This window comes from Hypanus sabinus, chromosome 4 (genome assembly GCF_030144855.1).
Source record: "Hypanus sabinus isolate sHypSab1 chromosome 4, sHypSab1.hap1, whole genome shotgun sequence".
NCBI lineage: Eukaryota > Metazoa > Chordata > Chondrichthyes > Myliobatiformes > Dasyatidae > Hypanus > Hypanus sabinus.
In genome coordinates, this window is record NC_082709.1 from 29,690,753 (window position 1) to 29,705,575 (window position 14,823).

Genomic DNA, 14,823 nt, shown 5'->3' on the forward strand with positions numbered 1-14,823 from the left:
GCACTGACTGTTTATCCCCTTCCCCCACTCCTGACACTATCCAGTTACTTGTGTCTGCACCTTGGTGTAACAACCTCCCTGTATAGCCTGTATATCAACCATCAGCCTCCTGAATATATCCAGAGTTCATCCAGTTCCAGCTGTAACTCCCTAACAGGGTCTGTTAAAAGCTGCAGCTGGATGCACTTCCAACTGTAGTTAAGGTCTCCCTGCCTTCCCACATTCTACAAGAGGAACTTTCCACTATCCTGCTTGGAATCTCCATTGCTTTAAATGTTTTATAATCAAGTTTGAAATGAAGTTAATATTTTCACAGTCTTGTACATGCTTATTGTAATTTCACTGAGAAGTACTCAGAGTAGCTTGGTCCGTTGCTTTGGTCTGTAAGTGTGCGGTGATGACTTTGGACATGGATGGTAACAGGAGTTTTGGAGTTCTCCCTGCCTCTAGGTTAATTAGTTCCTGCTTGTTTCTAGTTGTGCCTCCCAGTGTGGAAGTATCCTTCTGTAGATGAAAATATGTGGAGGAAAATAGAGAGTTTGTTTTCTTATTTTCTTCGTCTATATATTAAAAAAAAAATCAACGATCTTGCTAATTCTCCTGGCTGAGGCTGATTGATGAACAATTTCAACTTGGGTGGGAGGTGGAGGCATCTTAAAATGCCATGTAATTACCAAGCTGTAGTCTAGTGAGAAATGTTGCTAAATTGCAGGTATGACATTATCTGAAATTTTAAAAAGTTTATGTAACACTTGGAACAAATTTTAAAAGTTATAATATTATGAAAATGATTTAATTCAATTTTCCACCCAAAACAGAATCGAATAATGTGGATTGATGAAAAGAACTTAACAGCACATGTGGAGGCTGGCATAACTGGGCAAGATCTTGAAAGACAGGTAAGCATAGAATTATTTAATGTTTGATGGATCTTACAAAGCAAATGAAATTTATCCACACTGATAGCAAGTAGGAAGGGTAATTTTTGTAAAACTAGGTTCTAGTTGGATCTTTAACTGAGCAGACAAACATTTGCTTATTGATCTTTTATGATGCTTTAATGAACACTGCCACCAAGTGTTTTTGTACTAGAATTGCATGCTAGTTTTTCAAATCATTGAACTAAGGTTATTAATATTTGCCAACCACTTGCTTTAGTTGTGGCAGCAGAGTTCAGTAATCAAGCCTACTAAACTCTTGGGTAAGCATGGTGGTCTGAGCTCGTGGTTTGCTCTGTATTGCTTATGAACACTGGAGAGAGCCTTTAGATTATCTCTGTTGTGCACTAATAATCAAGTTCAAGTTCAATTATCATTTAGCCATACATGAATATAGCCAAACAAAACAGACTTCCTCAAGGGCCAAGGTGCAAAACAGATTACCCATAACACATAGCACATATGGTTATGATATCAGGAAAAACATGCATCACAAAGAAAAAGATAATATAGCCCATGTCGCCAAGTAGCATGACTAGATATATGGTAAGTTTTCCTAGTCTAGCTTGTTCTTTCACTGCGTCAACACCAGAGGGCAACCCCAATCCCGGTACTGATTCCAGCATGCCCACAGAGGCTGTGCCACACTGACTCATTGTTTCCTCACCTGGGTGTCTGCAACAGGTGACCCTGTGGCATAGGTTCAGTCCTCGCCACAACCAAGGCTAAGCAGCTACCCCCGCTGTCGGTCTCGCCATGAACCAGTGAACTGAACTTGTAGTATTCTACGTTACCAATGTCCAACAGGGTCTTGCAATCTCAATAAAAATATTCAGGACAATCACTCGCACCACATACCTTCTTGACCCAACGGTATGCACCAATCCTCAGCGGCAACACAGGAACGGTACGCAATAAGTCCAGCTTCATCGTTATGTTGATGGGATAATCCTGTAGTAGCTGATGTTCTCAGTATCCAACAATGGCTTTTGATTAGTGAAAAAAACAGGATGAACATATACACCGTTGATTAGACCCGGAGTTGCTGCTGCATGTGAGTGTGTCACCATCTTGATGTCAGCATGAAAAACATTCCTTATTGGTATTTCTCCTAACCTATTTGAGAATAAAAATTATTTAAAATGAAATAAGCTAAAAGAGCAATTAAAGCATATCCTCATGGCAAGAATAGTAAAAACAACTTAATTTGTTCACTTTCCTTCCTCAAAGTTTTTTGATGTACTAATTGTCTGATGACACCAATTTTATGGGCTTAAGCATGGCCAGGAATTATTGTAAAATAAAGTGAAAATGTCCAACTAATGGTATTAGCATTTTAAAACTAACTACAGCATGTACTAAACTTGAATATCTACTTTTTTGAACTCCTAAGGAAGTCGTGCGCTGTATGCTTTCTTCGTAATTGTACCTGCATGCTTGTCCCAGGACAGATCCTCTGAAATGATAACACTGAGGAATTTAAAGTTGCTGAACCCTCTCCACCTCTTATCCCCCGATGAGGACTAGCTTATGGACTTCGGGTCTCCTCCTCTTGAAGTCAACAATCAGCTCCTTCATCTTGCAGAGATTGAGTCAGAGATTGTTGCTTTGGCACCACTCAGCCAGATTTTAAATCTCCCACCTATATGCTGATTCATCACCACCTTTGATTCAGCCTAAGACTGTGATGTCTTCGGCAAACTTGAATATGGTACCCTACTGGAGGGTTTTGGCCTGAAACATTGACTGTACTCTTTTCCTAGAAGTTGTCAGGCGTGCTGAATTCCTCCAGCATTTTGTGTGTGCACCTGGACCACTTGTAACTTTCTTGGTTGCCGGACTTGAATGACTTTGATCTGGCCCTCACAGACTGCGGATCTCATGGACCATGCAAGGCTTCTGGTTGGAGAAGATTGTGAATGATTTTGAGGAGACGCTTACTTCTGTGACTGATTTTATAAAGTCTGTGACAACTGTGGTATATCCATTCAGATCCACAGATGAATCCTTGAACACGCTGCAGTTCACTGACTTGAAGCAATCCCGTAGCCTCTCCTCTGCCTCCCACGATCTAATCTCTGGAGCCTTGCTCTTTAGCCTCTGCCTGCCAGATAGGAGAAGGACAGCCAGGAGCCTTATTTAAAAAAAATGCATGTCCATCTTGGAAATTCTACATGGCCTATTCCTTATTCTGAAATTAACTCTGGTTTAAGACTCTTCTACCCGGAAAATATTCCCTTGCATCCATTTCATGGAGTTCAGTTGAGGTCTAAGATGATCCTAATTTTCAGGCATGTTGCTATTTCTGAAAGTCTTATTACCTTCTTCCTTGGATTTAATTTCACCTTTTGTTTGACCTGTTAGCCACGAATAAGTCTCTTTTACTTCTGGTTTTTGGTGCCTTTTAGAAGGATTTTTCTGGAAATATGCTTAATATTTTTACATGCTTTTTATTGTTTATAATGTATCATTTCTTTCAGAGCTAACATTTTTGTACCAACTATTGCCAACTCTGCTCATTGTTTTCTTTGTTAGATTTAAGGACCTGGCTTTGGATTGAATTTCAAATTGTGTCTAAAATGTTAATGCAGTCACTTTTCCCTGAAGGCCCCTTTACAACAAAAAAGGCCCCTTTCTTACAGCACAAAATGAGATCTCAGATGGTCTTTTCTCCAGTTGGTTCCGCAATATTAATGATCTGGCAAATATCTGGTGGTTATGCAGTGAATTTGTTGTCTTCCTATTAATGTAAATTTAATCTGACCAGGCAATGTAAGGTTTAAATTCCTGCAGAATTATTATGTTATTCCTGTTATCTACTCTTAATTTCCTGATTTATGCTGTTTCTAATATTGCAAGTGCAATTTGGTATCCTATAAGAAATTGCTGTATTAATGGTTTTCTCCCAGTTTCTGTTTCTTAATCCAAACTGATTCTGAAACTTCATCAGCCAAGCCAGTATTGTTGCTGCTCACTGTACTGATCTCATCCCTTATTTAAAATTTAGATTTTTGAACTTGTGACTGTATAAAATGTGCTGTTTATTGACCTAGAACAACTGATTCATATAAATTATAGTAAAGCTAGTATTTATTGCAGATTATATTAAGTGTTGGGTGGGCTGTTAACGATCATGTTTTTAACAAAAATTTTTCTGGCTCTAAATAGTGTCTCAAGACTTTTAGCAGCCTTTTTTTTGAAAAAAGGCCAAATCTTTATTTTTCAAGGTGATTGAATCCTGTTTTTGAGTAAAAAAATATAAAATTAATTCTGAAAGTAACAGTTCAGTTGATATGCCATAATGCAGGTTTTGGATTTTATGTAGACATTGATGTGTATTCTTTGCCCCTTCTAAATGGTTCCAAGATTCCCAAGATGTTTTGCTCAATGTATCCCGGTCATGAAGGAATTTATGTGAAGTGGTTTTGGTAATGCCACTTGTATAAAGGTAGCAGTAATAGATATTTGATATTTCCATACTGTTTCTTTGCTGTTATTTTGCTGTTCAGTGATATTTGATAGTCAGAATATATATTTGTTACTTTGAACCATGTGTATTAACTTGTATTTTAAGCTCATCATTATTTAAGTAACTTTTTTTAGTAAATTGATCTCTTTGAGACCAAGGGAATGGAAACTTTGAATTAAAATCTTGGATTTCCCCTTCCTCTTTTTAAGGACATATATTACTGTTACTGTTAATTGTTATTAGTGTTTGTTCTAATTTGAAGATTGGGATAAGCATGTATAAATTTGAATGATTTTTGCTGTGGTCTCAACTACAGCACTAAAAATGTATATTTCTATTATTTCTTCACTAGTCACAACTAAAGGATACCTACCCTGTCTCAAAGTTGATTTTATTGTTAAATGTACCAGTACTTTTATACACAAATGCAATGAAAAGCTTGCTTGCAGCAGCGTTACAGACAGCGCCATCATGTTAGCAACTTTGACAAGAAAGGTATAAATTAAATAAATTGTATGATTTTGTCTTACAAAAAAACAATTAAACCAATTAAAACAAAATTCTGTTTTAGTGCATAGTTGTCAGTATTCATGATGTTACTAAACTGTAGGTGACTAGTGTTCTGCTGGTTATTTCAAGAACTGAATGAATGAAAGGAAGTATCTGTTCTTGAATGTGATTGTGTGGGACTTCAGACTTCTGTACTTCCTCTTCAGTAGTAGCTGCAAAAAGATGGCATGGCTTAGCTGGTAGGGAATTTTGATAGATGTTGACTTCTTGAGGTACCACTTCCTGTAGATACTACCAACAGTGGGAGGGATGTGCCCATGATATATAAGGCAAAGTTCATTACTCTGAAGCTTCTTATGGTCTTGTGCATTTGATATGCTGACCCAGACCATGATGCTTTCATGTCAGGATGCTTTCAGCAGTATATCTGTAGAAGTTTGTTGATGTTCAATTATCAGCTTAACCTCCTCAGAAATTATAGGTGTTCCTTGTCAGCTGTAATTTATAGTAACAGCAAACCAGAGATACTTAGTCAAAGCATCAACGTTTGTTAGTTATTAACTCAGTCTGAAAATATCCTCTGGCTTTTGCTGAAATAAATGGGCCTTGGGAAAAAGTGTTCTTGCACGTATTAAGATTGATTGACCTGTTGATCAAGTGGAGGACTGCTCTGCTAAAATTGAATCTGTTGGTGATGCTACAATGTTAAGTATACCATTCTGTTGTACACCTTGTTTGATATCTAGAGTAAGTGCGTCAGAATTTTCGGTAGCTCCATTTGGAAAACAGTTATTGATTAGCTAAGGCCTGTCCAGGACAGTGCTTTTCTGATTGTAAATGGCAAGTCCTATCCTCAATACTTCTGGAGCTGTTTTAAACCTTTTCCCCAGATTTAGCATCTATCAAAAACACTATATGTCTACATGTTCATTATATTGTATGTACCTGTGAGGCTGTTGCAAGTTTTTTTTGTTTAATTACCCCCAGGCATACATTTACTTGGGAAGCAAACAATTTCCTCAATTAAAAATGTGGGAGCTATTGCTGCTTCAGTGTGGATAGAAGCATAGTTTGCGATTTAGATTGTTAGAACTGGAGAATTAAGAAAGCAAACGTGCTTTTAAGTTGCAGAAAAGGTGTGAAGAGAACTGAGAATGCCTGCAGGCTGCTGTTGTTAATAAACTAATAGAGTTGGAAAAAACCAGTGAAATCCATTAAGCACAGATGCAGGCACATCTGAGGAGGGGAAAGTGGTTACCTGGATTTATTACATTGTTGGAGGTGGCAGAAATAATGGAGGATGATCCATTGAATGTAGAGGCTGGTGGGATGGAAAGGGTAATTAAGGATAATTCTGTCCCAGTTCCAACTGGAAGTTGTGCAAGCACGATTGAAAAATGCTGGAAACCTTTATTTACATTTAATTCAACTCCATCACATCATTTTCATAAAAGAATGTACTGTATGTTATACTTAGCCATTTCTTCCAGTTGAAATAAATGGTCTTAATAAGTCCGTTAAGACCTGACAAAACTGGTGTCTTCCAGCTGGACCTTGAGTTGTTCCAAGAGCAGTGGTCATTTGTATGAGGGATTGGGACTTTTGTTTGAGATTCCTACAGTTAAGTAGAGAAATGCTTGTTGTTCCGAGATCTGATCTATGTTGACATTGTAGTAGCAATTGTTTTGTACTTGAGTTTTTAATTTGAAATATTCAAACCATTTCAAACATTTGTCAGTGATGTAGGTAGGAACAGAGAAGAGGTCCTGTAAAGGGATTTTAGAGAACTAGATAGAACATTTAAGAAGGAGGACTTGCAGCATTGTAATTTCAGGATTACTGCCCATGTTATGTGCTAATGAGGTGGGAAATAGATGCATGGGATGGAGGTCTTCAGACTTATTCCAGGGCAGGTATATAGAAAACTGCTGCTAAAAAAAAACTAACAAATTTAAATATTCATTCCAATTATTTTATATAGAGGCAGCTCTTTCAAGTAACTATTTTCTTAAACTTTTGTTTGAAGCTTAGTGAACATGGCTATTGCACAGGACATGAACCAGATTCAATGGAGTTTAGCAGCCTTGGAGGCTGGGTAGCTACGAGGGCTTCGGGCATGAAAAAGAATATCTATGGTAACATTGAAGATCTGGTGAGTATTCTTAAAATGCATTTTATTGTTAAGCTTAGTAAAATCAACTAAACTTTAAAGTTTTAGTTTTCTGGATGTGCATTATGTGGGGGGGGGGGGGTGAAACTGCATTTGTTTGCCTGTTGCTTTTAGGCTGCTGCTTTGAGCCTCTTCAATCCTTGCTCTAATAGTACAACTCCAGTGTTGATTAGACAGCATCTTAAAATTGAAAGGAGGTAAATGTTCAAGTCATGCCATATAATCATTTATGCCACTTTACTAGCAGAAACAAATCTAAAACCCATCATTCCACTTGTTTCAAATCTAGTCAGAGAATGATAGCGTAGAAGGTAGCTATTACAGCTCAGGGCATCAGAGTTCAGTCCTGGTATCCTCTGTAAGGAGATTGTACATTCTCCCTGTCAAATACATGGGTTTCTTCCCAGACGAATGACATACTGGTTAGTAGGTTAATTGGTCATTGTAAATTATCCTGTGATTAGGCTAGGGTAAATCGGTGGGTTAATGGTGGAGCAGCTCAAAGGGCTGAACGGGTTTATTCTGTGCCATGTCTCTAGATAGATAGATAGATAGGGATAGAGCTAAAGATCAGTAGGATAACACTACCTAAGGATATTGTTTTTATAATGCCAATAAATTGAGAATAATTCACTAAAGTCGGAATGAAGCAAATAACCATATAACAACTACAGCACGGAAACAGGAAATCTCGGCCCTTCTAGTCCATGCTGAACACTTACTCTCACCTAGTCCCACCTACCTGCACTCAGCCCATAACCTTCCATTCCTTTCTTGTCCATACACCTAACCAATTTTTTTAAAATGACAAAATTGAACCTGGCTCTACCACTTCTACCGGAAGCTTGTTCCACACAGCTACCACTGTCTGAGTAAAGAAGCTCCCCCTCGTGTTACCCCTAAACTTTTGCCCCTTATCTCTCAACTCATGTCCTCTTGTTTAAATCTCTCCTGCTCTCAATGGAAAAAGCCTATCCACGTCAACTCTATCTATCCCCCTCATAATTTTAAGTACCTCTATCAAGTCCCCCCTCAACCTTCTATGCTCCAAAGAATAAGGACCTACTTTGTGCCTTTCTGTGTTTTCAGATTGTCCATATAAAAATGGTTACACCAAGAGGCATAGTAGAGAAAAGCTGTCAAGGTCCAAGAATGTCTACTGGCCCTGATATATACCACTTCATTATGGGATCTGAAGGTAATATTTCAAAGTTAATTTTGTTTTCATGCCTCAACTAAATAAGGAAGTAATGAGAAAAGGGCATATTCCAGATGGTGAGATTGCATAATGATGGATTGTGGTACTGCCTTTTAAAGATGTCCTTGATGGTTGTGTGGTTTGTTTCTGTGATGGAGCTGGCCAAGTCTACAACCCTCCACAGCCTCTTTTGATCTTACACATTGGAACCTCCATACATAGGCAGTGAAAGAACCCATCAGAATGCTCTCCATTGTACATATGTAAAAATTTGCTAGATGTTTCAGTGGCATACCAAATCCCCTCAAACTCCTAATGTAGTATTGCTGCTCACGTGCCTCCTCGTTGATTGCGCTATTGTTTTGGTTCCAGGATAGACTCGCTGAGATGTTGATGGCAGGGAACTTGAGGCTACTTACCCTTTCCATTACTGATCTCTAAACAAGGACTGTTATGTGCTCTCTTGTCTTCTCCTTCCTGAAGTCTACAATCAATTCCTTGGTCTTGCTGTCATTGAGTACAAGTTTGTTGTTGTGACACCCCTCAACCAGCTTATCTATCTCATTCCTGTACGTCTTCTCATCACCATCCGAGATATTACCATGAACAGTTTTCATTCTTTGAAGCTCCAAAGAATATAACCCTAACTCCTAGTTGTTGTTGATCAGATGGTGTTCTCATCCCAGGGCTTAGCTGCCTGTATCACTACCTGTGGGTGCATTATAGCTTACCATAGCAAGTGTTCTTTGCTTGACCACCAGAAACTAGAGCATCATGAAAGCTAGTTTCCCCTCTATGGACTCTGTCTGTGCTTCTTACTACCTGAGTGAAACAGCCAGCATTATCAAAATCTCACCCACCCAGAAATTCTTTCTCCACCCTCCCATCAGGCAGAAGGTACAAAAGCATGAAAGCACATATTCCCAGGCTCAGCGACAATTTCTATTCTACTGTTATAAAACTTGAATTTTTCCCTAATACAGTAAACTGGATTCTTGACCTCATAATCTATCTTATTGTGAACTTGTATCTTCCTGTATATTTGCAGTGCACTTTCTCGTTACCGTAACACTTCATTCTGCACTCTGTTTTTGTTTTACCCTGTACTACCTAAATGCATCGTTGTAACAAATTGATCTGTATGGACAAGTGTGCAAAGCAAGTTTTTCCGCTGCACCTCAGTTCATGTGACGGTAATAAACCAATGTACCAATTTAGTTGTCAAAATGCTGTTAGAAAATACTTTCCAGCTGCTGTCAGCCCTAGCCACATATTAAATATCTTCCAGAGATTTTTTTTTCAATGTAGCTTTAATCGAAAAGACTAAATATTAGAAGACAGCTCTATCAAAAATTCATGGAGCATAACCAAAGACCTGCAATACTTTCTGTAAATTGAGTCATAGCACACAACATAAGCTGGCCCTTCACCCCATCTAGCCCATGCCAAAATATTAATCTGCCTAGTTCCATTGACCTGTGGTTAGATCATAGCCCTCCATATCCCTCCCATCCATGTACTGATCCAAATTGCTCCTTAATGTTGATATTGAACCCACATCCACCATTTCGGCTGGCAGCTTATTCCACACTCTCACTACCCTCTGAGTAGAAAAAGCTTCCCCTTATGTTCCCCTTAAACATTTCACCTTTCACTGTTAGCCCATGACCAACCCTCAGTGGAAAAAGCCTGCTTGAATTATCCTATATATAACCCTCATAATTTTGTATACCTCTTCCCTCATTCTTCTATGCTCTAGGGAATAAAGTCCTAATTTATCCATCCTTTATCTATTACTCAGGTATTTAATTCCTGCAACATCCTTGTAAATTTTCTCCCCACTCTTTCAATCTTATTGACATGAAAAAGGATCTTGTGCATTGCCGGCATATATAACAAATAACTCTTCTTAGGCTTCTAGCCAGGTACAGGTGTCAATTTTAACTGATGATTTGATGACAAACTCTGCCATCTTCATCAGAGATGATGTCTAGGTATGTCTAGTCTGGGAGTATATATACCCCTGTAGTCCATCCCTCCTGACTGGTTAGTTCTCAACCAATTAGGTTTCCTCTGTCTCACCTTGTTTACAGTCAAATTCCAGTTCTTACTTAGAGCAAGACTTTCATCTTTGTTGAAATTCATATTCTCTAGTTTTATTTCGATGGCTTTCTTCACTAGGTGGTCCCAAAAACCATTGGTGGAGCACAATAGTTGAACTTAATCCTATGGCTGTTGTGAATGCAGTTTCCTGCCACTGCCAATTTTTCCAGGTAACCCAAATGGATGCACCACCTATCCTCCTATTCTCCTTGATGCAGGTTTCCATCGTACACGTTGTCTGGCCGATTATACGCTGCTTCACGTTCACAGGGAGTCCTGTAAACGCCAACCATCCTGAGTCCCAGGTCATCTTTGACCTGCGTAAGCTAGTATCTTAGCTTCTTTACAGGTTTGTGGATGGTATTAATCCAGTATTTCTTCAGGATCCTGGTGATCCTTCCAGAAACTGTAGAAATATAGGGAAGATGGACAATAGCGACAGATACCTCCTGTTGTTAGGTTTCCTGGTTTTTCTCATCAGCGCTTTTAATAAAGATGAAGGTCTCACTCTAAGAAAGAATTGGAATTTGAATGTAAACAAGGTGAGAAAGAGGGAACCTGATTAGTTGAGGACTAACCAATCAGGAGGGATGGATAACTGGAGTATAGAAACCACCTAGGCATCATCACTGTTGGAGATGATGGAGTCTGATATTGAAGTGCTGGCTAAAATTGACAACCATACTCGGCTGGAAGCCCGAGAAGAGTTTATTCACCTTATTGACATTTTTTCCTGCAGGTACAGTAGTTGACCAGAACTGGACACAATACTTCAAATTTGGCCTCATCAATATCGTACAATTTCAATATAAAATCCTAACTCCTAGACTCAGTACTTTGACTTATGAAGGCTAACGTGCCAAAAGTTTTCTTTACAACCCTATCTCCCTATGATGCCACTTTGAAGAAATTACGGATCTATATTCACAGATCTTTCTGTTCTAGAGCACTCTTCTGTGCCCTGCCACTCACCATGCAAGTCCTACCATGGTTGGTCCACCCAGAGCACAACACCTACTACTTAACTGCATTAAATTCCATCTGCCATTTTTCCAGCAGGTCTCAGATCCCACTTCAAGCTTTGATAGTATTCCTCACTATCCATTACACCTCCAGTCTTTGTGTCATCCGCAAATTTGGTGATCCAGTTTACCACATTATCATCCAGATCATTGTTATAGATGTGAGACCACAATGGTCCCAGACCTTCTGTCAGAGAGGCAACCCTACAATACCATTCTCTGGCTTCTCCTGCAAAGCCATCATCTAATTCAATTTACTACTTCATTTTGAATGCCAAGTGACTGAACATTCTTGACCAGCCTCCCATGCAGAATCTTATCAAAGGCCTTGCTGAAGTCCATGTAGACAACATCCACTGCCCTGCCTTCATCATCTTTCTTAGTAATCACCATAAGAATGGTTAGACATGACCTACCGCACCCAAAACCATGTTGGCTATTCTTGATCTCTAATCTCTAATCTCATCCCTTAGAATACCTTCCAGTAATTTACCCACTAGTGATGTCAGGCTTACTGGCCGATGATTTCCTGGGTTATTCTTAGTGCCTTTCTTAAACATCAGAACAACATTAGCTGACCTCCAATCCTCCAGCTCCTCACCCATGGCTAAGGATGTTTTAAATATTTCTGCTCAGGCCCCTGCACTTTTTGCACTAGCCTCCCATGGGGTCAGAGGAAATACCTTGTCAGGCCCTGGAGATTTATCCACCTCATCTTGCCTCAGGACAGCAAACACCTCCTCCTTTGTAACCTGTAAATGGTCCATGACCTCACTGCGATAGACTCTGTAAATACAGGTGCAAAAAAAATTGATTCAAGATCACGCCCATCTCCTTTGGCTCTATTCAAGGATGACCACTCTGATGTTCCAGAGGACCAAATTCTTCCTTTGCTATTTTTGCTCTTAATATATCTATAGAACCCCTTGGGATTCTCTTTCACCTTGTCTGCAAGAGCAACCTTTCATCTCCTTTTAGGCCTCCTGACCTCTTCCTTAAGTGTTCTCTTGCATTTTTCTCCTCAAGTATCTCATTTGGCCCTTCATGCCAATACCTGCTATGCAACTCCTTTTTCTGAATCAGGCCTTCAGTATCTGTCAAAAACCAAAGTTCCCTAAACCTGATATTGTGGCGACCCACTTCCTAGTGCACTCGAACCGGCTCACAAATAGCCAGCGCGCCGGCACAAAGGCCAGTCCCAAAAGGGTGCCAGGTCTGCTTCACCAACAAAGGGAAAAGCCTGCGGGGGATTGTGAGTACGTGCCCCTACAGCATCCGCGCCCGTGGAGGGTGGGATCAGGGAGTCTTTAAAGCAAGGCTGTGAAGTTCGAATAAAATCTTTCTTTAACTGCAGTTTACCGACTCCGTGTCGTTATTTTAGCGCTGCGTGTAGCACACCGCTACAATTGGTGACCCTGACGGTCCAAACGATTTTTGGACTGGAAATGAACGACGTCACATCTGTTCATGCGGTTTGGTTGAAACTGCCAAGCTTCTGGACGCTGCGACCTCACCTATGGTTCCAGCAAGCAGAAGCCCAATTCCACGTTCGGCGGATAACCTCAGAGGACACACGTTACTACTACGTGGTGAGCTCCCTTGACCAGGACACAGCGGCCCAGGTTGCGGAGTTCGTACAGTCTCCCCCAGCGGACGGCAAGTACACAGAATTCAATGCCCTGCTCATAAGGACTTTCGGATTCTCACGGCGCGAGCGGGCTGCCTGTTTACTGCACCTGGATGGCTTGGGAGACAGACCTCCATCGGCTTTAATGAATGAGATGTTGTCTCTGGCCGGCGGACACAAACCCTGCCTTATGTTTGAGCAGGCATTCTTGGAGCAGTTGCCTGAGGACATACGTCTGCTGCTGTCCGACGTGGGTTTCAGCGACCCCCGGAAGGTGGCAGCCCGGGCGGACTTGCTGTGGAATGCCAAGAAGGTGAATGGGGCGTCCGTTGCACAGATCACCAGGCCACGCTCCCAGCAGCAAACCAGACCAGGCCTGGCCACTGAGCCCGCTAACCCCAGAGGCAGGGGTGAGGAGCCCAACGAACAATGGTGTTCCTACCACCAGTGGTGGGGCGCAGAAGCCCGCTGCTGTAGCCCGCCCTGCAAGTTCCTGGGATACGTCAGGGCCAGCCGCCGCCGATGGCTACGGAGGCTGGCCATTGGGATAGCCTCCTGTATGTGTGGGACAAGAGGTCGGAACGCTGTTTTTTGGTCGACACCGGTGCCGAGATCAGCATCTTACCTCTGACAAGTTACAACACCTGCAACAAGACACTGGGTCCCCCCAGAAGGCCGTGAACGGCAGCACGGTAAGGACTTACGGCACCCATACGGTGCAGCTACAGTTTGGCTCCAGCAGGTTCACGTGGGACTTCACACTGGCCGCCGTAGCCCAACCGCTTCTGGGTGCGGATTTTTTGCAGGCTCACAGCCTGCTGGTCGACCTGCCGAGGCAGAGACTGGTCCACGCCGAGACCTTTCAGACGTTCTCCCTGGGAGAAGCCCAGTTGCCAGCCCCATACCTCGACTCCATCACGCTGTACCGACAACAACTTCACCAGAGTCCTGGCGGATTTCCCATCGGTTCTGGCACTGCAGTTCACGGCAGCCATGCCCCGACATGGCGTACAGCACCACATCCCGACCCAGGGACCACCCCTCCATGCCCGTGCTCGGCGGCTTCCCCCGGACAAGCTCCGACTGGCAAAGGAGGAGTTCAAGAGGATGGAGGAATTGGGGATCATCCGGCAGTTCGACAGCCCATGGGCTTCCCCCCTGCACATGATGCCCAAAGCGACAGGGGGCTGGAGACCATGCGGCGACTACCACAGGCTGAACGAGGCTAACACACCGGACCGCTACCCTGTGCCGCACATTCAGGACTTTGCAGCAAACCTGCACGGCGCACGGATCTTCTCCAAGGTAGACCTCGTCCGGGGATACCATCAAATCCCGATGCATCCGGACGACGTTCCCAAAACGGCTCTCATCACCCCGTTTGGCCTTTTCAAGTTCCTCCGCATGCCGTTCGGCCTGAAGAATGCCGCACAGACGTTCCAGGGGTTAATGGATGCGGTGGGACACGACCTGGACTTCACATTCATCTATTTGGATGACATCCTCATAGCCAGCAGCAGTCGTCAGGAGCATCTGTCCCACCTCCGTCAACTCTATGCCCGACTGAGTGAATACGGTCTAACAATCAACCCAGCCAAATGCCAGTTCGGGCCCAACACCATTGACTTTCTGGGCCACAGGATTACTAAAGACAGGGCGTCCCCTCTGCCCGCTAAGGTAGACGTGATCCACCATTTCCCCCAACCCACCACAATCAAAGGCCTTCAGGAATTCGTAGGTATGGTCAATTTCTACCGCCGCTTCCTCCCTTCAGCTGCCTGAATCA

At 42.0% G+C, this 14,823-nt stretch overlaps 1 protein-coding gene across 1 annotated transcript in view; it reads left to right on the forward strand.

The window, feature by feature from the left end:
• agps (alkylglycerone phosphate synthase) overlaps positions 1-14,823 on the forward strand; it is a 170,182-nt gene that overhangs the window by 94,534 nt on the left and 60,825 nt on the right. The window contains exons 8-10 of the mRNA XM_059966752.1: positions 819-899; positions 6,944-7,069; positions 8,177-8,285. Of these exons, the coding sequence (XP_059822735.1) occupies positions 819-899; positions 6,944-7,069; positions 8,177-8,285 (316 nt within the window). The remainder of the gene's footprint in view (positions 1-818; positions 900-6,943; positions 7,070-8,176; positions 8,286-14,823) is intronic.